We start from the raw sequence: 26,543 nt of genomic DNA, 5'->3' as shown, positions 1-26,543 counted from the left end.
TGTTACTAGTAGTTAAGACCCGCGCCTTGAGCGGATGAATATTATATATAAATTATTTTGAAGTATTATATATTTTTTACATATTACGAAATAATAAATATATAGTGAATAATTAAACAATTAGTAACTATTACGTATATAATTAAATTGGTACAAATACTTAAATAAATTTTATTTATCCAGACAAATATTTTTTCTATTTTATATGTTATAAAATTGGGTTTAAATGATATTAACATAGATATATAGTACATTTTAATATTGACAACTGTTAAAATATATTTTATACTCATATTATTTTTGATCGTTTGTATTTCTTTATAAAAAAAATTAAATCAATGATAACAATAAAACATTTGTGGGATGTTTAATAGTTTTAGTAATTTATAATTTTAAAAACATTCAATGCAAAGTTTAAAATCTAAATATTAAGTTGTCAATAATTGTTCAAAATATTTATCAAAAAATTTCAAAGCAAATTCGAAATTTAAATACTTATGTATTTTATATGGTATATAATTTATTTATAAAATGTTAATATACATATATAATATTTATTAAATGATACTTCCTACTTATGTAATTTCATAATCATTTGTATCTTGTTATAACATAAATTTTAAACCATGGATCATAAAAATTTCAATGTGAGATTTTTAACAACTTTAGTCATTTATATTCGTTTTTTTAATTCAAAATATAACATATACGAACAAATCTAAATTTTTATTATATAGTTAATGTGGTTGTTTAATTTATTTTAAAATGAATTAAAAATGATAGAGAATAGACTGGTTTTTATCAAATATTTATTATTCAAAATCATTAATTGTCATATATACTTTAGCTAAATTAAGTAATTCTGTGATTTTTATTAAGGAAACAGTGAAGAGCATTTATGATTAATTTATGGTTAGTTTATTAAAAAGCTTATTATATATTTATATGAACCAATATATTTTTTTAAGAATTCTAAAAATGATTGTGGTGATGACATGTGGCTACAAAAATATGTTGTAATGCTTCTCTTTTAATATATAGGGGATAATAAGTTATTGACTGTAGTGTAGATATCTATATTCGCACCATAAAAAAAGTTCTACATAGCGGGGACGGTTTTATGTAAATGTTTGGCATTTGCAAGCAGTAAGCCTCAGAAGTTACTAAGGGTGACTCCATAAGTTTTGTTCTTTTCCTTGAGTCAAGAAAAACAAATACGGGAGACTTTCGTTATGTATAGCTTTAAAGAAATGGTAAACTTAGTTTGTTGTCGATACAAAGTGGTCATTTGTTTACCGCCTATCATAGTTGCAATGTACTTATTGTAGTATAAAGTTCAGTGTTCAAAGGTTAGCATTTATTTGCTTAGGGAAAAAGGAAAAAAAAAATAGAGTTCAAAAGAATAGGAACATTAGCATTTAATATCATAAATTGTAGTAGTTTTTGACCTTCCATAAATAGAGGATGCGAATTAAACAGAATCTTTAGACCAAAAAAAGAATTAAACAGAATCTGTGAATCTTCAACACAGAGAGATCTCTCTCAACAGTTTCTTCTGTATTCTCTATCTCTCTAACTGCATTCATGGCGGCCACTGGAAGATCAAGAACTTCATCAGTCCTATGTCCTCTCTCTTCTCCTGAGACGTTACTCAATCATCATCAAAGATCATCCGCGTCTCTTTGCAACATCAACCTCTGTTTGAAGAGGTTTTTTCCCGGAAACACTCCAAAAACCTCCGCTGCGTCCAAGTGTTTGTGCTCTCCTACGACGCACCCTGGGTCGTTCCGGTGCGCTTTTCACCGCCGTTTAGAAAGCGAGAAGAACAGAACCCTAAATTCACAGGCGAAGCCAAACAAGTGTGGTAACATGACAAAGAACTCGGGATTGAATATGAGAAAAACGGCGTTGCTGAATTCACTCGTGAGGATCGCGAGTGTGGAGGCAGACCGGGTTAAGAAATCTTTAGCGGCGAGTATGGTTACACCGTCGCCTCTCCATATCAGTCGCCGGTTTGATTTCCGGCCACGACCTAGCCGCTTCTACGCATTGCGTAAAGATCAAGATTTAATATCTAGTCGACTTTGACCTATTTCTTGCGTACGAAGGAACTATCTTTTGGTCAACGAAATTCTGACTAGACTACACATCACAGCTTAAATGTTTTTAATTTTGTTTTTAATATTCAAATAGAGAAACTTTACTCTTGGTGTAATGTAATCAGGGGAGTCATAAATTCTGATGACTTATAAGTTATAAACTTAAACTATAAACAAGTTTCCAGTTCATGTCTGACTTGACTTTCCACTTTTGGTATGTTTGACTGAAGTTTCTAGTTTTTGCTTATACGATGGGAGATATAAATATGCGGGGAGAATGTTATCTTTCCAATATTGACCATGTTATTGCCATACACATAAAAAGAAAGAAAAGATACTGAGAAAGTGAGAATAGAGGATTCAGAGTTTTGTCTATACAGTAGTGTTAGGATTAATATTTTTTAACTTATAGAGTTGTAATTTACAAAAAAAAATATTTTTGAATTTTCCATTTTAGAATATAGTTTTAGTTTTACAATAGTTGATTTTAACATATATATATATATATATTAATTAAAATTTTGTAATTTGACTTTCATATTATTTAGTGTATATAAAATATGTTTTATAAAACTTAAATATGTTTTAGATATAATTTTACTAATAGCAAAATGTTAGCAAAATATAATGAAATGTTAAGAAAATATAAAGATATATTGTAAATATAAAGCAAACAATATGTACTTCTATAAATGTAAATAGATAAATTATTAATTTTTTTTATTTTAACCGGACCATATATCTATATAATTTTTTTTTAAATGTATTATCTTATTCTCTAATCGATTTGTGTCATATTTTGAACTGAGACCAATTTTTTTTATTCATTTATCGTGTTTATTAATTTACCAAATATTAATTTATAGAGTTTGTAATATATTTTACTTTTAATTTTGGAGAATCGTATCTCATTGTCACAGACATGTATTATAAAGTAGCTTTTGTAGGTTTGATGAAACTTGAGACTCGTGAATATAGTAGCAATATTAGAGGGGTCACATTGATAACATATGTATTTTGCAGGGGTCAATAAGTTATATTCATCATATTTCTTTTTGGAAATACAAGTAAAAAATTTTGTTTTCAAAAAATCACATGGGTCATGTGACCCCCCTCAGATCACACTGGCTCCGCCACTGCGTCTAGCATTAATGTGTGTGTGAACGTAATTAAACGTAACCAAGAGAATGAATGATAATACTATGTTCCTTAACATTTTTTTAAAAGTTACATTTAAAAGGAATAGTTCTCTTTTTCGTTTCTTGTTATTCATTTGTTTGTAGAAAATTATATAACATTTTTTTTCTTGTCAGTTTTGATAAAAAATCATCATTCCTATAATTTTATTTTTCATTTTTTATATATATACACATCGTAAACAAAATATTGAAAAAATTGAATTCAACTTTTACTGTATTCCATTTTTTCTTGTTACAAAATACGGTTTTGTATTGATCATTATCTTATTAAAAACAAGCTTTGTTTAATAAGGGTAGACTTAAAAATAAGCTCCACAATGCATGCATACACTTTTTGAGCTTTGTTTTGTTGGTCGAAGAGAAGTGTACACAAATGAAAACAAAGAATCTTTAGTCGAAGCCCATACTAATCTCTGTAGGCCCATAATTTTAACATTGATGCAACAAAATAATAAACAGAAATGACTTAAAGACATAAATGGATAATAAAAATTATCAAATTCTCACGACAATAAAGAGCACTGAATAACATTTCCGGAAGTAATTCACTGTAAAGTACATATTCGACACGTGTCAACATATGAGTTTATTATTCGATTCGAATAAATTTTTTTTTTTTTTTTGAACGAATAATACTTTTCCTTAATTTTGACGTCATTTTCCAAATCCATTTCCCGAGAAAACCCGTTTCAGATTACCATCTCCCCCCCCAGGACACATCTCTCGAGAAATCGGTGATTGAAGATCTCAATTTCAATAGGTAGACACACGTCTCGTGTTCTACCCTTAGGGATTTTTTTGTAAATTAGATACACGTAACATTGTACCATATCTTCCTTCGTTTATGTGTGCATTGTGAAAACTAGACAATAGAAGCATCTCTCATGTCCGGTTTCAAGTTGTAATCTTTATTCGGAATCTTCTCTTTTTGTGTTTCTGCTTCTTCGATTTGTTCCCATGGAGAAGCTAAAGGGAAAGCTAGAAGAACCCGAAACAAGCCAAAGCCACCAAGACGATCCAAAGGTCGAACCTTTAGATTACATTTCAAAGGCACAATCATTAAAAGAAGCAGGCAACAAGCTCTTCCAACGAAGAGACTACGACAACGCAATGCTCAAATACAAGGAAGCAATAGATGTACTCCCCGAGAATCATGTAGAGATTTCACACATTCGATCCAACATGGCTTCCTGCTACATGCACTCCGACCCCGGAGAGTTCGCAAAAGCCATCCACGAATGCGACTTAGCCCTCACCATCACTCCTGACTACACCAAGGCCTTGTTAAAGAGGGCTAGATGCTACGAGGCCTTGAACAAGCTCGATTTGGCTTTGAGAGATGTATGTTTGGTTTCTGAACTGGATCCTAACAACCCCATGGCGTCTGAGATCGCTGTGAAGCTTAAGAGAACGTTGGAAGGGAAAGGTCTGATGGTTAAAGACTCGGTGATTGAGCTGCCTCCTGATTACGTTGAGCCCGTTGCTGCCCACCTCGCGCTGTGGGCTAAAAAGGGGAAGGCGAGGGTGAAGAAAAAGAACAGGAGTAGTAGTAGTCAAGTAGTGCAAGAGAAGAGTGATGATGTTGACAATGCTGAGAAGAAGAAGAACAACAATCTTGCAGATGTAAAGGGTAAAGAAAAGATTATTGATAATAAGGAAGAAGAAGTTATAGTTGAGGATAAAAGTGTTTTAAAGAAGACTGTCAAGTTTGTGTACTCTGAGGACGTTAGATTGGCTGAGCTGCCTTTGAACTGCACTCTCTTCCACCTCAGGGAGGTTGTTCACGAGCGTTTCCCTAGCTTAAGAGCGGTTCATATAAAGTATAAAGACCAAGAAGGTGATTTAGTGACGATCACAACAGATGAGGAGCTAAGAATGAGCGAGGAGGTCTCACGTTTAGACACTACTATGAGGATGAGGTTCTATGTAGTGGAAGTTAGTCCTGAGCAGGATCCGTTTTTCGGAAGGTTAGTTGAGATGAAGAAGCTAAAAATAACAGCTGATTCATTCAAAGCAAAGGCTAACGGTAAAGGAACGTGTAAGATCGAAGACTGGATGGTTGAGTTCGCTCGGCTGTTCAAGATCCAAGCCAATGTTGATTCTGATGATACATCCTTGAATCTTCAAGAGCTTGGGATGAAGCTTAACTCAGAAGCTATGGAGGAGGTCGTAACCTCTGATGAAGCTCAAGCGCCTTTCGAAAAAGCAGCTCAGCAGTTCCAAGAACTAGTAGCGAGATCGTTGCTAAAGCTGGGACACGTGCACATGTCAGGCGCGAGGAAGAGGCTGAGCCTCCTACGAGAATCATCATCACAAGTTGTTGAAACGGCTTATGAGTTTGCGCTAAAGGAGCACGCGAAAGCCAAAGAGAAGTACGAAGAAGCCATGAGAGTAAAACCTGATCTGCTCGAAGTGTTTCTAGCTTTAGCTCTCCAGCAGTTCGAGGAGGCGAGGCTCTCGTGGTACTACGTGCTTCTCAGCGGCATTGATTTGAAAACGTGGCCGTATGGAGACGTGGTGCAGCTTTATCGAAGCGCCAAAAGCAATATCAAAAAGTCTATGGAAGGGTTGAAGAGACTAGGTAGCTCGAAGGCAGCGGATAAAGCGGCGAAGCTTAAATCTTGGCTAGATGTTTTGTCGTGCGCTGTGCTTTACGAGAGGTCGATGATGGAGTACAGACTCGACTTGCCGACGTGGCAGGAGAATTTGGAAGGTGCGGTGGTGATTCTTGAGTTGGCTGGGACTTGTGAGGAGGATGTTGCTGCGTTGATAAGGGACGATTATGTGACGGATAATACTTTACGAGGTACTTGCGTGATCTAAGCTTTTGTATAAGACATAAGTCATTTATATCTCTAATATGATACTTTTTTTTCATGAGTGCAGATCTAAGGTTTCACGTGGACGAGGTACTACAGATATTTCACGAGATATATGAAGCGAAAGAGTGGAGAAATGGGATCCCTTCAGACCAGTTTGAGGAGATATTGAAGAGGAGGATTGCGAATATATTTCATGTGTCACATACTACGTGATAAAAAGTGACACACAATGATCAAGCTTCATTTTAAGGTACTTATATGAGGAATCTTGAAATCTATTGTTTTGCTAATTGGAAACTGGAAAAGGAATGGTTTTAAAAAGAACTAAGAATGCTATTAGTACTGTTAGATCTTGAGACTCTTACCTCTATGATTATGTGCACTAGTTCAAGATGTTGAAGTGACTACTTAATCAGACCAACCTATACTTTGTCCGTTGCATTTTTCAACATAGTAAAACTTATTATTCTTACCAGTTGCTAATGTTTTTTTTTTAACTTTCTGGATGCCACTATTTGAGCGCAGTTATCTCTCTTTGCAGGTTTTGTCTTGTGGTACAAGAGGATTTCAGATTCAGATTTTTGTAGGCAGGAAGAAACATATATATTACATATATGTGTTCTAATTTTTCGTGTAACATTCATACAATCGATTTGGCGACTAGTGAAGCAAATAGCTTGCAGTTATTCATTTTCTTTTTGGTCACCAGGTGAGCTGTGACTTTATTCGTTGGTTTTTTGACTTAGATCTCATTTGGCGTGTAACATTCATACATAAAACAAAATTATTTTCCTTTTATCCAACCTCCACAAGATTTTGGTGCAGAGTTGTTTGAGATGGTCAGCCATCTCTTGGATAAGTCTGTAATGATGTGTTGTGACGATTAATTTGCATTTGGTAATGATCAAAAAAGGGATGATTTAACAATTTATAAATTCAAACTTCCATACTCAAAAAAACATAACTTACAACCGTTACATTGTTATCTTCACCTGAAATGGAATGTGTTATCATGACTAAAGAAGAGGACAAACGTGATTCTTACAACACAAATGCACATTTGAAGATTCTTACAACAGAAATGCACATTTGAAGAACATTTATGACACGACCATATAAATATATCATGGACGTACAACTGGTCGGGTTGGTTTCCCGCCAAGACCAAGTCCCGAACCCAAAGTAGCAACGTGGCCATCGCCATTTTGAGTATTAGAACTCCGCTGCATCTGCATCATGCTAATACACTAGAGAACAAAAAACGGAGACCCATTAACTTGATATGTTTCACATCCTTCATTGCCACACCACCCCTCAATCTCACATTGTGTTCATCAATATCAAGAGACCTCCAAGTGTTGGACTATCCCGCATTCTCCTATCTTCCAAACGTCATCTTTTTGCAGCTTGAACTCAAAGAGAAGCTCGCTGGAAGTCACCTCCTCTTTGACTACGAATGTGTACAGATGTTGTGCTAAAGCCGGATATAGCCAATGACGGTGATTTTTATACATAGCAAACACTTGCGTCGATTTCTCTTTAGAGCAAGCGTCATGGTCACCTTTGTCAACCAGCAAGATGCAGGCTTTAAATCTCAAGGATTTTGGAAGAGGCTTTTCATTCAACTTGATTGATAATGGACCCCCACCAGTAGCTCGGTGAGTGAAGTATGCAGGCACTTGTCCACCTGGTAAGACTGCCTCTCCACTATTCTGGATGATGAGGTCTCTCGCCTCTTGATTCAGTTTGAAGCAGTTGGCAAAGTATCTCCAGGGACTCGCAGTCACTTGCATCCAGGAAACAGATGGAATCCAAAATCGGCGGGATCGATACTAACTTTCGGCATCCCTTGAGTACAAACCTATTCAGACGGGAGATTCTCTTGACACACGGAGGAAGCTCTTGTATATCTGTGTCGGTCAAGCACAGCGATGTGATTCTTTCAAGAGCATGAGGGAATTCCTTGAGGTTCTCAAAGTATGACATCTTCAACTCCTTAAGACGAGGCCATGACCTGATCGACGGAGGCACTTGTTCTATCGCAGTTCCTGTGAGGTCGAGATGTCTAATGTTTGTGGAGATCTGAGGAAAACATTTCAACATGGAGCAATCACGGAGATTAAGCCAACTCAAAGATTCCAAGTTGATGTTGGTGGGAAGAAACTCTAGCTTAGAGCATCCTTGTAATCCTAGCATAGACAACTTCTGAAGGTTTCCAATGAAAACAGGAAGTTCCACCAGATTTGAGCAACCACTAAGGTCCAAGTAATCTAGATTAATGGCATTGCCAATAAAGGAAGGGAGATCCAACAATTGTGGTAGACTTCTTAAGTTCAACATTCGGAGACTGGGGACATTTCCGATAGTGGAGCATCCACCGAGATCGAGACTTGAGCATCCAGCGAGATCAAGTATTTCCAAAGACTCCAAGTTGAAGTTGGTGGGAAAAACCTCTAGCTTACTACATCCTGTTAATACCAGAATCTTCAACTTCTGAAGGTTTCCAAGAGAGAGAGGAAGTTCCACCAGATCTAAGCAATTACTAAGATTCAACTCATCCAAGTTGGTGGCATTCCCAACATAAGAAGGGAGCTCCAATAGATTTGGGTAACTTGTAAGATCCAACTTTCGGAGACTAACGGCATTCTCAATAAAGGAGGGAAACTCCACAAGACTTGAGCATCTACCAATATATAATATCTCCAGACTATTTCCATTCAAGGAAGGGAGTTTGATTAGACTCGAGCAATTAAGAAGATCCAATTCAAGGTTAGTGGCAGTTGAGAGATCAGGAAGCTCCTTCAAATTTTTAGAATAACCCAAATCCATCCACTTGAGACATCGAAGCGGCTGTACAAACAAATTACAAAAACATGTTTGTTTTATACTCTTTTGTAATGTAACAGAACATTTAAACAAACAAAAAAACTTCATAAACAGGAGTGACAATATCAGTTTTTACTAGATTTGAAACAGAGTGAAATAAATAAAAATTTAACTTACTTTAGTTCCTTCCCACAACTTCTCAAGCTTGCTCGCATGCATGATTATTTCGACAAGGAACTCCAAGTTCAGGATAGAAGGTAAACATGTCATTGGAAAATAAGTCCACTCTAGAAATCGAAGTTTATGAGAGATATAGTTCAGACCTCGAGTTAATTGCAATGCATCCCTATAACCATAGACTTTTAAGAATCGGAGATTTGACATTCCTTCAAAGGCTTTCTCACTTATTTCTATTTTTTCACCCTCTGTGCTGTATTTTAACTTTATGCCTATGACACTTTTACTATCCTGAAATAAAGGAACAAACAAGAAAGTAGAGTTTGTTAGTTATAAGAAGAAAAAAAACTAAATTTGCAGGGAGAAATGCAATGAAAGACACTTACTGTTGTATCACCAGTCAGTACTTCAAAAATCTCTTTTTCCTCACACAGAAACTGGCGTAGTCTAGGCTCATGAATAGATTGTTTACAAACTATTTCTCTACCAAGTTTTTCTAGCAAACTATGCATCTTTATAACTCCCCGGTCGATAGATATGAGAGATTTCTCAGCTAAGACGTTAAGTCTTTGCCTCACTTCCAAGAATTTCTTTGCAAGATGCTCTTCCACTTTGTGAATCTCTTGAGAGTTGAAGAAGCAGGCTATATGAAGAAATAAATCTTTATCTTCATCATCTAAAGCATCATAGCTGAACTTCAAAATGCTTCGAATATCAGAATCAAGGCTAGTCTTCAATCTTGGTAGCGAATTAGTCCACTCTTGCTTGGACATTCCTCGAAAGTATGAACCCATTACCCTTAGCCCCAAAGGGAGTTCACCAGCAAGTCTTGTAACTTCTCGAGCAAGCTCCTCAAAACCATCTTTAGGGGACTTTTGACCAAAAGAATACGTACAAAATATTTGAAGAGCCTCGTCCTTTGTTGGAAAATCCACCTTGTAAATAAGGTTGACCCCATGTGCTCTAAAAAGTTTCTGATCTTGTGCTGTGATTATAATCCGACTCCCAGGACCAAACCACCAAGTCTCTTTTGCCATCGCTTCTAGTTGTACTGACTGGTCCACACCATCAAGAACAACAAGAACTTTCTTGTCCTTCAACCTATTTGACGCAACTCCCAAATGAGAAACCACCATATCCTTTTGGTTGGTTATCTGAGACATAAATTGTTGTTGTAGTTGCAACTTTAAGCTGTAGTCATCTGAACACAGTCTTGTATAGTTTGCTTTGAGATCATCCATAAAGACACTCAGTTGAAAATTGTTGGAGAGTTTGCTGTATGCGACTCTAGCGATTGTGGTCTTCCCAATCCCAGGAGGACCCCAAATCCCAATCATCCTCACCTCATCTGAGCCTAGGCATAACAATGGCTCCATCTTTTCCAAATGAGCTCCCATCCCAACTAACCCGTCAAAATCATTTGATGGTGTGAAATTATTCAGCATGTCCGAGATATCAGTGGCGATTTTCTTGATCATGGCCGCTTCATTATCCCTAACCATGTGAGAGTTTTATACATGCGTTAAATAATCATTTAGGATGTGTAAATTGTATAGAGAAAGTGGGAATAAAATAAGAACTAACCAGTTGCTTGAATGATAGCCAGCGACTGTGGCCACTTTTGCCAAAGCTTGTCTCCATCTCTCAATGTTTTCCTTCGTTCTGCCAGCACAAGTTTTTTTAAAGACTCTCCCAAAATCTCCTGCTAGCTTTTTCACATCAGATGGATCCACTTTGTAGAAAATAGCCATTACAGTTTGACCCAACTCTTCTCTGCACTTCATAATCTCCACCAGTTCATCAAGACACCATTTTGAGGAGGCATAGTTCCTAGAGAGCAGGATAATTGCAATCTTAGATCCTCTAATGGCCCTGATGAGCTCCGGACCAATATCATCTCCTCTTTTAATTTCATTATCAATGAATGGTGTGATTCCTTTTCTTTGGAACTCCATCTGAATGTGGCTAAGAAAGTCTTTGCGGACATCTTCCCCGCGGAAGCTGGGAAAGACATGATGCGTCCAGATGCGAGAAGAAGAAGGTGGAGGCACTGGTGAAGGAGACAAAGAAGATGAAGGTGATGAAGAAGAAGAATCCTTTTCTCTGTTATCATCTTGATGTAATCTAAGTTTTCTCAAAAGAGTAAAGAGACCTATTGCAGCAGCAACAGTGGTAAGGATAAACAGACCTATTGCAGCAGCAACAGTGGTAAGGAAAAAAGAAGAATCCATTAGTTAGTATGATGGAAAGAGGATCAGTATTACAGAGCTTTGTGAACTATGTAGGAGGAAGAAATTATTACGATGCCGTGTATACATTGAACACGGAAGGTTGACTAGGAATGTTATTGGGGGAGGACCTACAAGAACCTTCGTATACCACAAGAGCTAGGATATTTCCTCCCCTTGTTTTCTCCGTATACCTGTTTCCTTGATATTTCCTCACAGAAAATTACAAGAACGACAATAATAGAGGAGGTCCTACAAGAGCAGTTGAAACTTGAAAGTGAGGAAGCTTATTAAAATGAGTCTTAGAATTTCTAAGTAGTGTTTTTTGAAACACGGTTTATATATTTTCATATTCTCGTTAAAATCTATTGTTATTGGTTTGATGATTCTATAATTCTATACAAAATCATTTGTTATTCAAAAAGTTTAGATTTTAATGATTCTGCAAATCTATTAAAATAAGTGTTATTGGAAGTTGAATTCTTATCATTTTAACTCACAAATTAAAATTTTGAGAATACTACATGTTTATGTTGAATTCTTAGAATTATTAAATTACTTTATTTTCATAGATTTTCACAATATACAAAATTCTCTATATCTCTTTCTAAATTTAACAAATCTCAACTTTTAAAATCAATAAACTCTATAGAAATTTAAGTCTCACTAACACCCCTTAGTAAATATATGAGATCCAAAAAATTACACAATATCTCTCAAATATGAAAACAAAGAATCAGAAATAAGTTAACAATATCTCTCAAATATGAAAACAAAGAATCAGAAATAAGTTAAGTCTAATGGAAGATGCATAAGATAACAAGTTTAATGTATAATAGCTTGCAATTTTGTTTGTGTAAAATTCATACAATTGATTTGGCGACTGGTGAAGCAGTGCAGTTCATTTTTTTGTCACCGTGTGATTGTAAAAAAAACAAGGATGATTAAACAATTTACGGATTCAAACTTTCATACTCAAAAAAACATAACTTGCAGCCATTTCTGTTACACTGTTATCTTCACCTGAGATGGTATGTGTAATCATGACTAAAGAAGAGGACAAACGTGATTCTTACAACACAAATGCACATTTGAAGAACATTTGGGACACGACCATATATCAAGGAGGTACAACAGATCGGGTTGGGTTCCGGCCAAAGACCAAGTCCCGAACCCGAAGTAACAACATCACTCTATGACTTACTGCTATGGTTTATGGCTGCAGTTGGAAGAATGAGCATGTGCTGACTGCGATTTATGTATCGGGTTAACATCGATAGCAACGTGGCCATTGCCATTTTGAGTATTGGAACTCCGCTGCATCTGCATCATGCTAATACCTTCTTGTCTCGGTGTTGTGTCTTCTTCATGACACTCAATATCTTCGTTATAACCTTTCACCAAGAAATCCGAGCAGTTTCTTCTGCAACCGTGATCGTAAGGATTCCTGAAGCCACCGCCTGGACCTCTCAGGTAGCTGTATCGCAGTGCGTTAGCCATTTCGTTTGTGGTTATATTCCTCGATATCTGTAAAGGAGAAAAGAGAGTGATGATCTTCAAATTGGATGAACAAGAACATTACATCAAGAAAATAGATTAATCCTCTCTAGTCTGCTTAACAGACTTTGAACTATTTAGATCATAAGAGGAACAAAGACGTGCAAATAAGAAAAAAGGATGTGGACTCACCTGAGACGCTTGTATGACTGTTAAGACAGCAACTGAAAAGAAGAGGCAGAATTCCACAAGCAGAAAGGATAATGCACCCACATGATTGCTAGCGACATAGCTAATCCATGCTCCAAACGAAGATGGAGCTGAAGGGTCACTCAAGACTCCTGCACGTGTATACAATATGCCATCGTTTACATTTTTTCTGAATTACATATCAGAATAAGCTTTAAAGAGCATCTTCCATTACAAACATACTGATAAAGTTCCATTTACAAACATACTTGCAAGAGTGACGCCACCGGTTATCAGCATCGCTAGTACTTCAAATAGAAGAAAAAGAAAAAAGTCCCACTTGTTTTTCTGCAAGAGTGATTAGTCAAAAACAAATCCAATTCACAGATCAGTATCATGCTCGAGCTGCAAACTAAGAGATAAAACCACAACAAGCAAAATAAATAGAAGAGGTAATGCAACACCGACAAACATATGTTGCTTTCTATGCCCAAATATACAACAGAAACATGCCACTTAAAATTGTCGTAAACATTTTTGAAAAAGAACAGTAGCTTATGTAAAATCAAAAGAAACTAGAGAGAGTAACTAAAATGGGCCGAATGAACCTGTACTTACTTTTCCAACACAGTTTGACACCCAAGGACAATGGTGATCAAATTGCTCTACACAACGATCACAGGTGGAACAATGCTTAGCTCGAATAGGTCTGATAATCTGAACAAAAAGAAACAAGGTGGAAGTAAAAAATGTGCATCAACGATTAGATATTGGTGTTAATATTTACGAAAGACATAAAATGGAAGTTGAGGAGGAGGCACCTTGCATGTTGCACAGAGCTGCGTCCAATTCCCAGAAAGCAAAGCAGGGTTGTTTAGCTCTATTTTCAACAGTGGTTCCTGTAAAGGGGTAAGAAAACCTGTAATGACACTTGAATAGAAAAACAGTGCTCGAGATCATCTCTAATCATAACTATGGACAATTGCGTCACTCAAAATTGAGAACTAATAAAGTTAATGGTACCAACATCATCTTTTATGGTCTGCGGATCATGGATATTCATTCTGATGTAACCTGGATCCTTTCTGCAGAAAAGATTTATATATAAAACGATAAGAAAATACTTATTTTTGTACTAACTACTACACAGAAAACAAGGAATTCACTATAGAATCTATAGCTTCGGAGAAGTAAAGGTCTAATTGAAGTAAGATAGGGTGAGCATATACTTGCTACAACGGTAAAACAAAACTAGCCCTCCTGTTGCAAGAAGGAATCCCAACCATGCAAGCGCACCAATCCCAGTTGTTAGCTTCGGCAGATTGGACGCTGCAGTGACCAAAGGGTTCATAAATTAATAAGCAAGCATGCATAGGATAGTTACTAGATATGTTGCACACAAAAGAGATTCAAGAAGGCCAAGGTAACTACCCAAAACAACAGAATTGGTATATATGAGCAGAAGTAGAAGAATCATGAACCAAAGAAATGGAGCAAGTCCCAACTTCGACAATTTTCCAAGGGGACTGTTTCCGTCCCATCGCTTTTCAAGAAGCCTTCTAGCATTACCCTGCAATGAAGTTGTTTATCAGACAAATGTTCAGATAGAATATTTCAAATAACTTTCTCAAAATTCCAAGCATCACGCTGTTCATTTGGAATATTAAAAAAAAAATCTGCAGGTTCGAAGAAGCTGACATGGTGCAGCTACAAACATTAATTTGTTTCCAGGTACGCAAAGCTCTAACGTGATGCAAATCATTGCCAATCAACATCAGGCCAAAAGAATGATTTAACTACCATACATTGCTAGCAGTAGCAGCCACTAGAAAAGTATCAAATAAACAGTATAGCTAAAAATTGGTGCTCAACAGAGAAAGTGAAACGGATACCTACAAGGAAAAAGGAAACTTGTCGGTGATTCTTTTCAGCAGCAAGTTGTGCGGGGGTAAGCCCGGTATTGTCAGTAATCATCAAATCTTCTTTCTTCCCAGCCTGAACCAATACAGTGCAAGCCTCCAAATTGCCTCGAATGGCAGCCCAGTGCAAAGGAGTGCAACCTGATAACATAATTGAAAGAATGGATTTAAAAGATGTTATAAGTGTTTAGTTTTCTAATCTAACAAAATAAATAAGTAGGATGTCAAAGAAAATTATGTCTGCAAACCACCTTCTTTGTCCTGCCGTCCTCTATATGCGTCTAAAAATAAAAGAAGGCGGATTGAATCTGCAAAACCTTTATATGCAGCCCTGAATTTCTCAAAACATGAGAAGAAAAGAAACACAATTACAACCGTCTCCTGAATAGTTACTGAAAAATAGCGAAGAATTTGGAGGTCAACATAAGCAAGCTTGAAACAATGCAGCAGAATAATGCATGCAACAGTAAAGAACTCTCCATTTTGCGGCAACCTTACCAGTGCAAGGGGCTTCTTCCATCATTATCGGGCACATCAGGATCAGCGTTCCACTTTGAGATGACGTGGCAAAGAAAAGCAGTCTGGCCATATTGTGCTGCAACATGTGTTGGCTACAAACAGTTTGAGATGGCTATTAACACGTATCCATTAATAACTAAACACGAGAAGAGAACTTTAACAGGACCCAGCGGAGAACTTTAACGCATAAACTGAGCTTTATTACGAAATTCGAGAACAAGAAGACCTCAAATTTCCAACCTCCTAAACCAATGGAGATGGCAGGGACAAGGTTTGTTGAGATTTTTTCAACTAAAAATGATATCGCTATAAACATTCTAAATGCTGATTAAATCCAGGCAAAATGAAAGTTCTCTCTAATTTAGACAAACCTTTGAATAATGAGTCATGAAACTGCTCAATATACTTTGAAGACAAACAAACTAATTTTACAAAGACCAACTACTTAGATATGTGCACAATGTTGCCTAAATGAAACAAGTGGCAAAGTACGAAGTGCTTATATACCTACATGAACCTCAGAACACAGCCATAAGAAAAAATGCAACGACAACAAAACAAGCAATACTACTTAGTTTTGTGAAAGAAAGAAAGAAGTTGACTAGCATTGAAACAAAAAGACAATCTCCACAAAGAAAGAGGAAGTGGTTAGAACCTGATATCCATACATATCCGTAGCATCAACCCTTGCACCCTCTTGAAGCAAAAGCTCCGCAACTTGCACCGCACCACGAACCGCACTCCAATGCAACGCAGTCTGCCCCGTATGATCCGTCGCATTCACATCTCCACCATGCTGTTCAAAGAAAAAAACCAAATCAATTTTACTCATTCGTAACGAATCACACGCCAAAACAAGCATAAAGGATTGAACTTTTTGGTAACCTCGATAATGTACTGAGCAACGGCGGAGCGGTTGTTCAAGGCGGACCACTGAAGCGCGTAGTAGCCAAGACCATCGGGTTCAGAGACAGAGCAACCCTCACACTCCACCAATCTATGAAGCTTCTCCAAATCGCCGTACGCCGAGGCAGTGTAGACATCGTTCTTCAAGCTCTCGTCTTCGATCGGCTTGGAGGAACTGGATTCGCCGTTTTCCTTGGGGTTGGATTCGACTTCTTCCACCACCTCAATCTCCGACGACATTTTTCTTCTTTCCTCGGGGTCTATGCACGATGGATCGCGATTGTGTGGGTATGCAAGGATCCGATCCGATTCGATTTTAAGCTTTCATGCGTAGACCTTGATGATTAAGCTCTTACGATTAGGGTTTTTCTGGAGAATGAATGGTTGATTTTACGATGGGTGTTGACTCGGAGATGAAATGAATCAAGAGGACCGGTCAGAGTCAGACCACTCAGATCTCATCTCACCCTTCATTTGTATTTTTTAACCATTTCAAATAATTATTTTTCAGACAAATAAATTTATGAAATCCAATCATGATCATAGTGGAATTTTGAATTTTCAACCGGATTAGGAAATGTTCAACGGAATTTAAGGAAATCAACATCAGTGAATCAATGGGAAAATCAGTTTTAAGAAGGAGATAATCATGATTTACATATTTTAAGGAAAGTTAATCTTCATACAAATCAACATCTTGTAATATTGTTGTTAATCTTACTTCGATTTGAATTAAACTAAGAGCATTATTATTATTACAAGTTCAGGAAAGTCTGATTATGAAACTTGCACATTCAAAGTAGCTTATATAGATGGGTTTCATATTAGTACATCCTGATTTATTGATTCTTTAGCAAAAAACTCGACAGGTGGAAACGAGCAGCAAAACCTCAAAATGCCTCTTGCAACGAAACATGTGTTGCCAATTATTGCAAGCCACAAAACTTTGGTGGCTGTGAGGAGGACGTACCATGCTAGAAAGATAAATGATATCTCAAGTTCTTAAAGAAGACTACACATATCTTTGGAGCAAAAAAGCTTTTGAGTCCCAAGTTTTCTTCAATTCCTCTTCTGAATATAACTTTATGGTTCCATGATGCTTGAACTGAATCCTAGCATGATAGGCCCTACAAAATCGGTTTACCAACTCATCTCTCATGCATCAGATAGGAGGGTCCTATGTGATATTAACTCAAACCATATATGAAACAATAATCAACAAAGAAATATCAATATGTCATGCAAGATTTTACTTGTAAGAGTGACATTGTGAAAAGTAAACAAATGAAATATGATTGATCTATACAAGAGAATGTATGAGCAGCTTGTCCTGGAGGAATGATATTGTCATCACCAAACTCTGATCACAAAGAAGAAAGAGAACTATCTGAATATGAAACAAAAACATAAGAGTAAAAGAACAACTACAATATGGAGCAAACTCTCATATTTAGCCACTACATGAGACTCTCCAAGATCATCCGAAACAACCTTTCTGTCATCACTCCCTCTCCTTCTCACCGCCTCCATCTCTGCCTTTGCTCTCTGCTCTCTGATGGCCATTGTTGCTCTATCTTCAGCCATTTGAAGAAGCATTTTCTCTGCTTTATTTTTCCACATCTCCAGCTCAGCTACTCTCTCGTTTGCCATAAGGGCTTCTTTGCAAGCCGCATGGTACATGTTCATCGTCTCCTTCAGCTCTTTCTTCAACCTTCTCTTCTCATCCTCGGCGTCATCCCTTGGTGGTAACGTACACTTCTTTTCATCAGAAGGACTATTAAGATACATCGAAAACATCGATTTCTCATCATCCAGACCTGGAATCTCCAGCATGTGTGGAGCTCCAAGTTTCTTATAGAAGGATAGAACAGAACTATCTGTACTGATCCTCTCACTAATGTTCACACTAGAATCTGTCTCAAGTGATGAGAACTCCTCAAAGAAAACGTCGTCTTCTCTTGACAATGACATCTCAGAGGGAAGCTCGTCGGTGTTGCTGAGGGGTGACAGTGGTGCAGTCCCTGAAGAAGGAGATGGCAATGCTAGAGGTAAAGGCCTAGTGGCTGAACGTACACTTGATAGTCTTCCCTTTGATACTACTAAAACAGTGCAGAAATCTGGAGCCCATCTCATCACATTACTTGGAATGTCATCAACCTTGAACAGCCTTTAAAATCAAAAGATCATCCAAAAAAAAAACATTTTAGAGAATTTTGAATACCAAAACAATTAGCTAACGGTTTAGGAAATAAGATTTTGACCTTGTAATGCTCTTCTTCAAAGAGGCACCTATGAAGAATGTAGAAATAAAGTTATGGCTAATATATTCTATCAATGCTTTCGCCACATCTTGATCATCAAGCAAAACTACTTCGGTTTGTATCTGAAAATATACATCAATTAGAGAGACATAAAGACAGGTTTTAATACAAACAAACCTCAGAAACTGTGTTTCAGAAAAAGAAAAAAAAACCCTCAAAAACTTACATTTCGTCGCATACAAAGACAACGCAATGGAAGAAACCGAGTGATTTGTCTATTTTTGTGCTCTCTTTCAGACAATTCATCATCTGTATTAGGTCCATTTGCAGACCTTTGGATGACATGAACAAGTTTTAATGTTTCTCCTTGGGGTATATGATTCTCTATAGCCCATTTAAGAGCTTGGATGCTTGTTTTATCTCTGTCCACTGCAATAGCTATAGGCCCTTCCCTTACTTCATTTCTCTCCATATTGTCTCTCGAAATGTTATATCGGCAAAGAATGTATTGAGAAACTTAAAAGGAGAGGTTAGTTCAGACTTTTCACAATAATCCAGAAGAATCTGAGTGGAGGAATTGCAAAGACAAAAGATTTGTAGAGAAACAAATATTAAGAGAAAAACTTAAAACCCTTCTGCCTTAGGAGGAGAACCACGTCTTACTAAAAATAGAACTGTTATTAACAAGTGTTAATGCATGGACAAAACTAACTCCAGGCCACCAGAAAACTGTTAATTAACAAATAACTACCAGAATTAAGTTTTTTTAAACAGCATCATAAATCGAATTATTGAAGAACGGTTGCAAGTTTCCTCTAGCTGTTCTGAATAAAAATCTGTTGGTCCTGACGTTGAAACTCATACATCCAATATACGTATATAATTGATGCGATATGGTCGTTATCAGCGGTTCCTGGTCGCTTCACTGAAGTGAAAATGGATCAGTTAGGACAAGAGAATAATCTTCCAGGTTTATGCAGTTTAAGTCCAAATCCTTCGCTAGTCATCTATTAATGTCTCAAGATCCGAACCCATTTACAAATGTAGAGATCATGAGTATTATGGCGAGGGATGGACATCTACTTCCCTTGTTTTTAAAAAAAATATATATTCAACAACCCGATAAGGAGAATAAGGTTTTGATTACAAACGTCGAGTCGAACAAAATTTTCGAATCAAACTACTCCTAACTAGCTTCACTCGACCCATATCCCATATCCCGACGCATTCCGCTAGCTCGAGCATGGATTACCGTTCCTAGTTTTTAAACCACAATCTTAAATATTTCTCTAAAAATGATAACTTTACAAAAATTTATCTAAAAAAATATAATCTATTGATCAAAAAATCTAAAAAAATATCCATCTATCAACAAAAATTCTTGTAATCCTAGTTTCTAAATCAAAATCTCAAATTTACACTATTTTCTCTAAAAATGATATATTTCCTAAAATAGAAATTTAAAAAGTTTATTTAAAAAATACAACCTATTAATGAAAAATTCTTAAAGACTATTCATATATCCACAAATACTTTTGTTATCCTAAATTTAAAATCACAAACTCAAATCTACAATATTTATCTATAAAATGAAAACTTTCCAAAAATAGCAGTTTTTAAGAAAATTATTTAAAAATACAACACATTGATGAAAAACTCCGAAAGAATACTCATCTATCCACAAATATTCTTGTTATCCTAATTTTTAAATCACAAACCCAAATCTACAATATTTCTCTAAAAAATGAAAACTTTCCAAAAATAGAAGTTTTTAAGAAAATTATATAAAAATACAACTTGTTGATAAAAATTTCTAAAAGAGTATTCATCTGGCCACAAATAGTATAGTTATACTAATTTTTAAATCACAAACTCAAATCTACAATATTTCTCTAAAAAAATGAAAACTTTCCAAAAATAGTAATTTTTAAGAAAAATATTTAAAAATACAACCGACTGATGAAAAACTCCGAAAGAATACTCATATATCCACAAATATTCTTGTTATCCTAATTCTTAAATCACAAACCCAAATCTATAATATATCTCTAAAAAATGAAAACTTTCCAAAAATAGCAGTTTTTAAGAAAATTATTTTAAAAATACAACATATTGGTGAACAATTCTTAAAGAGTATTCAGATGTCAACAAATAGTCTAGTTATCCTAATTTCTAAATCACAAACCCAAATCTACAATATTTATTTATAAAATGAAAACTTTTCAAAAATAGCAGTTTTTAAGAAAATTATTTAAAAATACAACACATTGATGAAAAATTCTTGAATAATACTCATCTATCCAAAAATATTTTTGTTATCCTAAATTTTAAATCAGAAACCCAAACCTACAATATTTCTCTACAAAATGAAAACTTTCCAAAAATAGAAGTTTTTTTGAGAAAATTATATAAAAATACAACTTGTTGATGAAAAATTCTAAAAGAGTATTCATCTATCCACAAATAGTCTAGTCATCCTAATTTTTAAATCACAAACCAAAATCTACAATATTTATCTATAAAATGAAAACTTTCCAAAAATAACAGTTTTGAGAAAATCATTTAATAATACAACACATTGATGAAAAATTCTTAAATAATACTCATCTATCCACAAATATTTTTTTCATCCAAATTTTTAAAACACAAACCCAAATCTATAATATTTCTCTAAAAAATGAAAACTTTCCAAAAATATAAGTTTTAAAGAAAATTATTTAAAATACAACTTGTTGATGAAAATTTTTAAAAGAATACTCATCTATCCACAAATATTCTTATTATCCTAATTTTTAAATCACAAACCCAAATCTACAATATTTCTCAAGAAAATGAAAACTTTCCAAAAATAGGAGTTTTTAAAATACAACTTGTTGATGAAAATTTCTAAAAGAATACTCAACTACCCAAAAATATTTTTGTTATCTTAATTTTTAAACCACAAACTCAAATTTACAATATTTCTCTAAAAAAAAAGAAAACTTTCCAAAAACAGCAGTTTTTAAGAAAATTATTTAAAAATACGATCGAGTGATGAAAAACTCCGAAAGAATACTCATATATCCACAAATATTCTTTTTATCCTAATTAATAAATCACAAACCCAAATCTATAATATTTCTCTAAAAAATGAAAACATTACATAAATATCAGTTTTTAAGAAAATTATTTTAAAGATACAGCACATTGATGAAAAATTCTTAAAGTGTATTCAGCTGTCCACAAATAATTTACTTATCCTAATTTCTAAATCACAAACCCAAATCTAAAATATTTATCTATAAAATGAAAAATTTCCAAAAATAGGAGTTTTTAAGAAAATTAGTTAAAAATACAACCTATTGATAAAAAACTCCGAAAGAAATACTCATCTATCCACAAATATTCTTGTTATCCTAATTTTTAAATCACAAACCCAATTCTGCAATATTTCTCTAAAAAATGAAAACTCTCCAAATATAAAAGTTTTTAAGAAAATTATTTAAAATACAACTTGCTGATGAAAATTTCTAAAAGAATACTCAACTATCCACAAATATTCTTGTTATCTTAATTTTTAAACCACAAACTCAAATCTACAATATATCTTTAAGAAAATGAAAACTTTCCAAAAATAGCAGTTTTTAAGAAAATTATTTAAAAATACATTCGACTGATAAAAAACTCCGAAAGAATACTCATATATCCAAAAATATTCTTGTTATCCTAATTTTTAAATCACAAACCCAAATCTATAATATTTCTCTAAAAAATGAAAACTTTCCATAAATATCAGTTTTTAATAAAATTATTTTAAAATACAACATATTGATGAAAAATTCTTAAAGAGTATTCAGCTGTTCACAAATAGTCTAGTTATCCTAATTTCTAAATCACAAACCCAAATCTACAATATTTATCTATAAAATGAAAACTTTCCAAAAATAGCAATTTTTAAGAAAATTATTTAAAAATACAACACATTGATGAAAAATTCTTGAATAACACTCATCTATCCATAAATATTTTTGTTATCCTAAATTATAAATCACAAACCCAAGTCTACAATATTTCTCTAAAAAATGAAAACTTTCCAAAAATATAAGTTTTTAAGAAAATTATATAAAAATACAACTTATTGATAAAAAATTCTAAAAGAGTATTCAGCTGTTCACAAATAGTATAGTTATCATAATTTCTAAATCACAAACCTAAATCTACAATATTTATCTACAAAATGAAAACTTTCCAAAAATAGCAGTTTTTAAGAAAATTATTTAAAAATATAACACATTGATGAAAAATTCTTAAATATTACTCTTCTATCCACAAATATTCTTGTTATCCTAATTTTTAAATCACAAACCCAAATCTAAAATGTTTCTCTAAAAAATGAAAACTTTCCAAAAATAAAATTTTTTAAGAAAATTATTTAAAATACAACTTGTTGATGAAGATTTATTAAAGAGTATTCAGCTGTCCACAAATAGTCTTGTTATCATAATTTTTAAATCACAAACCCAGATCTACAATATTTCTCTAAAAAATGAAAACTCTCCAAATATAGAAATTTTAAGAAAATTATTTAAAATACAACTTGTTGATGAAAATTTCTAAAAGAATACTTAACTATCCACAAGTATTCTTGTTATCTTAATTTTTAAACCACAAACTCAAATCTACAATATTTCTCTAAAAAAATGAAAACTTTCCAAAAATAACAGCTTTTAAGAAAATTATTTAAAAATACAATCGACTGATGAAAAACTCCGAAAGAATACTCATATATCCACAAATATTCTTGTTATCCTAATTTTTAAATCACAAACTCAAATCTATAGTATTTCTCAAAAAAAAAATGAAAACTATCCATAAATATCAGTTTTTAAGAAAATTATTTTAAAAATACAACATATTGATGAAAAATTCTTAAAGAGTTTTGAGATGTCCACAAATAGTCTAGTTATCCTAATTTCTAAATCACAAACTCAAATCCACAATATTTGTCAATAAAAATGAAAACTTTCCAAAAATAAGAGTTTTTAAGAAAATTATTTAAAAACACAATCGACTGATGAAAAACTCCCAAAGAATACTCATATATCCACAAATAGTCTAGTTATCCTAATTTCTAAATCAGAAACCCAAATCTACAAAATTTTTCTAAAAAAATGTAAACTTTCCAAAAATAGCAGTATTTAAGAAAATTATATTAAAAATTTAACATATTGATGAAATTTTTTTAAAGAGTATTCATATGTCCACAAATAGTCTAGTTATCCTAATTTTTAAATCACAAACCCAAATCTATAATATTTCTCTAAAAATAATAACTTTCCAAAAATAGCAGTTTTTAAGAAAATTATTTTAAAATTACAACCTATTGATGAAAAATTCTTGAATAATACTCATATATCCACAAATACTTTTGTTATCCTAAATTTAAAATCACAAACTCAGATCTACAATACTTATCTATAAAATGAAAACTCTCCAAAAATAGCAGTTTTTAAGAAAATTATTTAAAAATACAACACATTGATGAAAAATTCTTGAATAATACTCATCTATCCACAAATATTCTTGTTATCCTAATTTTTAAATTACAAGCCCAAATCTATAATATTTCTCTAAAAAATGAAAACTTTCCGCAAATAGCAACTTTTAAGAAAATTATTTAAAAATATAACCTACTAATGAAAATTTTTTAAAGTGTATTCAGCTGTCCACAAATAGTCTAGTTATCCTAATTTCTAAATCACAAACCCAAATCTACAATATTTCTCTAAAAATGAAAATTTTCCAAAAATAGCAGTTTTTAAGAAAATTATTTAAAAATACAACACATTGATGAAAAATTCTTGAATAATACTCATCTATCCACAAATATTTTTATTATCCTAAATTTTAAATCACAAACCCAAATCTACAATATTTATCTTTAAAATCAAAACTTTCCAAAAATAGCAGTTTTTAAGAAAATTATTTAAAAATACAACACATTGATGAAAAATTCTTGAGTAATACTCATCTATCCACAAATATTCTTGTTGTCCTAATTTTTAAATCACAAACCCACATCTATAATATTTCTCTAAAAAATGAAAACTTTCCAAAAATAGCAGTTTTTAAAAAAATTATTTTAAAAATACAACATATTGATGAAAAATTCTTAAAGAGTATCCATCTGTCCCCAAATAGTCTAGTTATCCTAATTTCTAAATCACAAACTCAAATCTACAATAATTATCTATAAAATGAAGACTTTCCAAAAATAGTAGTTTTTAAGAAAATTATTTAAAATACAACCTATGGATGAAAAACTCCGAAAGAATACCCATCTATCCACAAATAGTCTAGTTATCCTAAATTTTAAATCACAAACCCAAATCTACAATATTTATCTTTAAAATCAAAACTTTCCAAAAATAGCAGGTTTTAAGAAAATTATTTTAAAATACAAAATGTTGATGAAAATTTCTTAAAGAGTATTCATCTTTCCACAAATAGTCTAGTTATCTTAATTTCTAAATCACGAACCCAAATCTACAAAATATCTCTAAAAAAATGTAAAGTTTCCAAAAATAGAAGTTTTTTAAGAAAATTATTTTAAAAATATAACCTACTGATGAAAAATTCTTGAATAATACTTTGTAATCTTTACAATCACAAGATAACAAAAAAGGACACCTTTGATCCATAAATTAGATAACTTTCTTGTGTTCAGAACCAGAAAGAGTAGAGAGCTGAGAAATATTACCAACGTTACAGTCTGTGACTCACAGCCCAAAGCGTAAAAGTTGACACCATCCTCTCCCAAGTTCTCTGTTCAAAAATAAATTTAAAAAGTAAGTATTTTTTTGTAACTCTTAAAGTGAGTATTTTGATACGTTGAGTTCCAAACAATTAGACGAAACACAATGAATGAAAGCATGATATTAAGATTTATATTTATATAGTAGAGACAGAGGTGATGAAAAAAGAGAAGCCAAGGAGGAACCTGGATAATGGGTTTGCCTAGGGTTTTCATGTGCGCTTGCGTATGAATCAAGAGGAAGGGTAACAGGCAGTGATGATTCTGATGATCCGCCTCCGGAATTTTTTGGATCAGAGTCAGATAGCTCTTCCGCCAATCGAAGCTGCAATAGCCGTCCCGATCTAATCCACGAAGGACTTTGTCTTTCTAGGTTGAAGAAGACCAAACAGATTAATTAATTAATTGGCGTCTTCTGGTGAGATTGTCACTTGACAGAAAGGGTTGGAAGATTTCTCTAAATCTGTAATGGTGATTACTGGATTTGAGATGTAAAGTTTCAGTTTTTACGATGAGGTTATATAAGAAGGAATAACTGAATTGTTAGGATTCTGAAGCATTAATGATCCAAAGAGTTAAGAAGGGGAGATGTAGAGGTAGAAGAAGATTCACTGCTCCATGGAAACCGAAAGGGTCACTTTGATTTCTCAGAGGAGACTGAACCGACTGAAACCTACTCTACATGGAAGAGGAAGATAACGAAGAGAGGCTTTGGTTGTATATATTTATAATTGGACCACTGGTTTTGTACATAAACAAACATAAAAGTTAGTAAACCAGCCCAGCCCATTCCATAAATCAATATCCAAGAAAATCACAACCTGTCATAAGTCAACAATTCACGCGGAACCAAAACGCAAAACACAAACACACGGTGACATGCTCGACTGTGGACGAAGCCCACACTGTGAAGCCTGTCTGACGTGTCTAATTAAATGCTTCTGATTGGCAATTTTTAAGAAAATTATTTAAAAATACAACACATTGATGAAAAATTCTTGAATAATACTCATCTATCTACAAATATTCTTGTTATCCAAATTTTTAAATCACAAACCCAAATCTATAATATTTCTCTTAAAAATGAAAACTTTCCAAAAATAACAGT

At 33.7% G+C, this 26,543-nt stretch overlaps 4 protein-coding genes and 1 pseudogene across 5 annotated transcripts; 2 read left to right on the top strand and 3 right to left on the bottom strand.

Annotated features, from left to right (window-relative positions):
- Positions 1 to 799: 799 nt before the first annotated feature.
- On the top strand, positions 800 to 2,563 carry LOC106441539. The gene has a single exon (XM_013883343.3). It carries the CDS (start codon positions 1,585 to 1,587, stop codon positions 2,086 to 2,088), a length of 504 nt encoding a protein of 167 aa, XP_013738797.2. The 5' UTR covers positions 800 to 1,584; the 3' UTR covers positions 2,089 to 2,563.
- Positions 2,564 to 3,954: 1,391 nt separating this feature from the next.
- Positions 3,955 to 6,944, top strand: LOC106434746 (protein PHOX3-like). The gene is made up of 3 exons (XM_048771704.1): positions 3,955 to 6,104; positions 6,185 to 6,370; positions 6,662 to 6,944. Exons 1-2 carry the CDS (start codon positions 4,256 to 4,258, stop codon positions 6,331 to 6,333), a joined length of 1,998 nt encoding a protein of 665 aa, XP_048627661.1. The 5' UTR covers positions 3,955 to 4,255; the 3' UTR covers positions 6,334 to 6,370; positions 6,662 to 6,944.
- Positions 6,945 to 7,039: 95 nt separating this feature from the next.
- LOC106434736 lies at positions 7,040 to 11,479 on the bottom strand (annotated as a pseudogene).
- An 816-nt stretch (positions 11,480 to 12,295) lies between these two features.
- LOC106434756 (protein S-acyltransferase 24) lies at positions 12,296 to 16,861 on the bottom strand. Its single transcript, XM_013875614.3, has 13 exons — positions 16,361 to 16,861; positions 16,131 to 16,271; positions 15,455 to 15,567; positions 15,208 to 15,287; positions 14,934 to 15,097; positions 14,469 to 14,607; positions 14,267 to 14,366; positions 14,065 to 14,122; positions 13,859 to 13,936; positions 13,656 to 13,754; positions 13,307 to 13,385; positions 13,041 to 13,189; positions 12,296 to 12,878 (listed from the first exon to the last, which is right to left on the bottom strand). Exons 1-13 carry the CDS (start codon positions 16,619 to 16,621, stop codon positions 12,558 to 12,560), a joined length of 1,782 nt encoding a protein of 593 aa, XP_013731068.2. The 5' UTR covers positions 16,622 to 16,861; the 3' UTR covers positions 12,296 to 12,557.
- Positions 16,862 to 17,733: 872 nt separating this feature from the next.
- LOC106383541 (U-box domain-containing protein 51) lies at positions 17,734 to 26,232 on the bottom strand. 2 transcript variants are annotated; one of them, XM_022712242.2, is made up of 5 exons: positions 25,622 to 26,232; positions 25,382 to 25,446; positions 18,869 to 19,567; positions 18,643 to 18,764; positions 17,734 to 18,548 (listed from the first exon to the last, which is right to left on the bottom strand). In XM_022712242.2, exons 3-5 carry the CDS (start codon positions 19,112 to 19,114, stop codon positions 17,765 to 17,767), a joined length of 1,152 nt encoding a protein of 383 aa, XP_022567963.2. In that variant the 5' UTR covers positions 19,115 to 19,567; positions 25,382 to 25,446; positions 25,622 to 26,232; the 3' UTR covers positions 17,734 to 17,764. The 2 variants fall into 2 exon arrangements, 1 of the variants encoding a protein (XP_022567963.2); XR_002662381.2 differs by lacking the exons at positions 17,734 to 18,548; positions 18,643 to 18,764; positions 18,869 to 19,567 and adding an exon at positions 19,623 to 19,899 and having other exon boundaries at positions 25,622 to 26,178.
- Positions 26,233 to 26,543: the final 311 nt, after the last annotated feature.

The sequence above is a fragment of the Brassica napus genome, chromosome A3 (assembly GCF_020379485.1).
Source record: "Brassica napus cultivar Da-Ae chromosome A3, Da-Ae, whole genome shotgun sequence".
NCBI classification, from domain to species: Eukaryota; Viridiplantae; Streptophyta; class Magnoliopsida; order Brassicales; family Brassicaceae; genus Brassica; species Brassica napus.
This window is presented reverse-complemented; position numbering and strand designations above follow the sequence as displayed.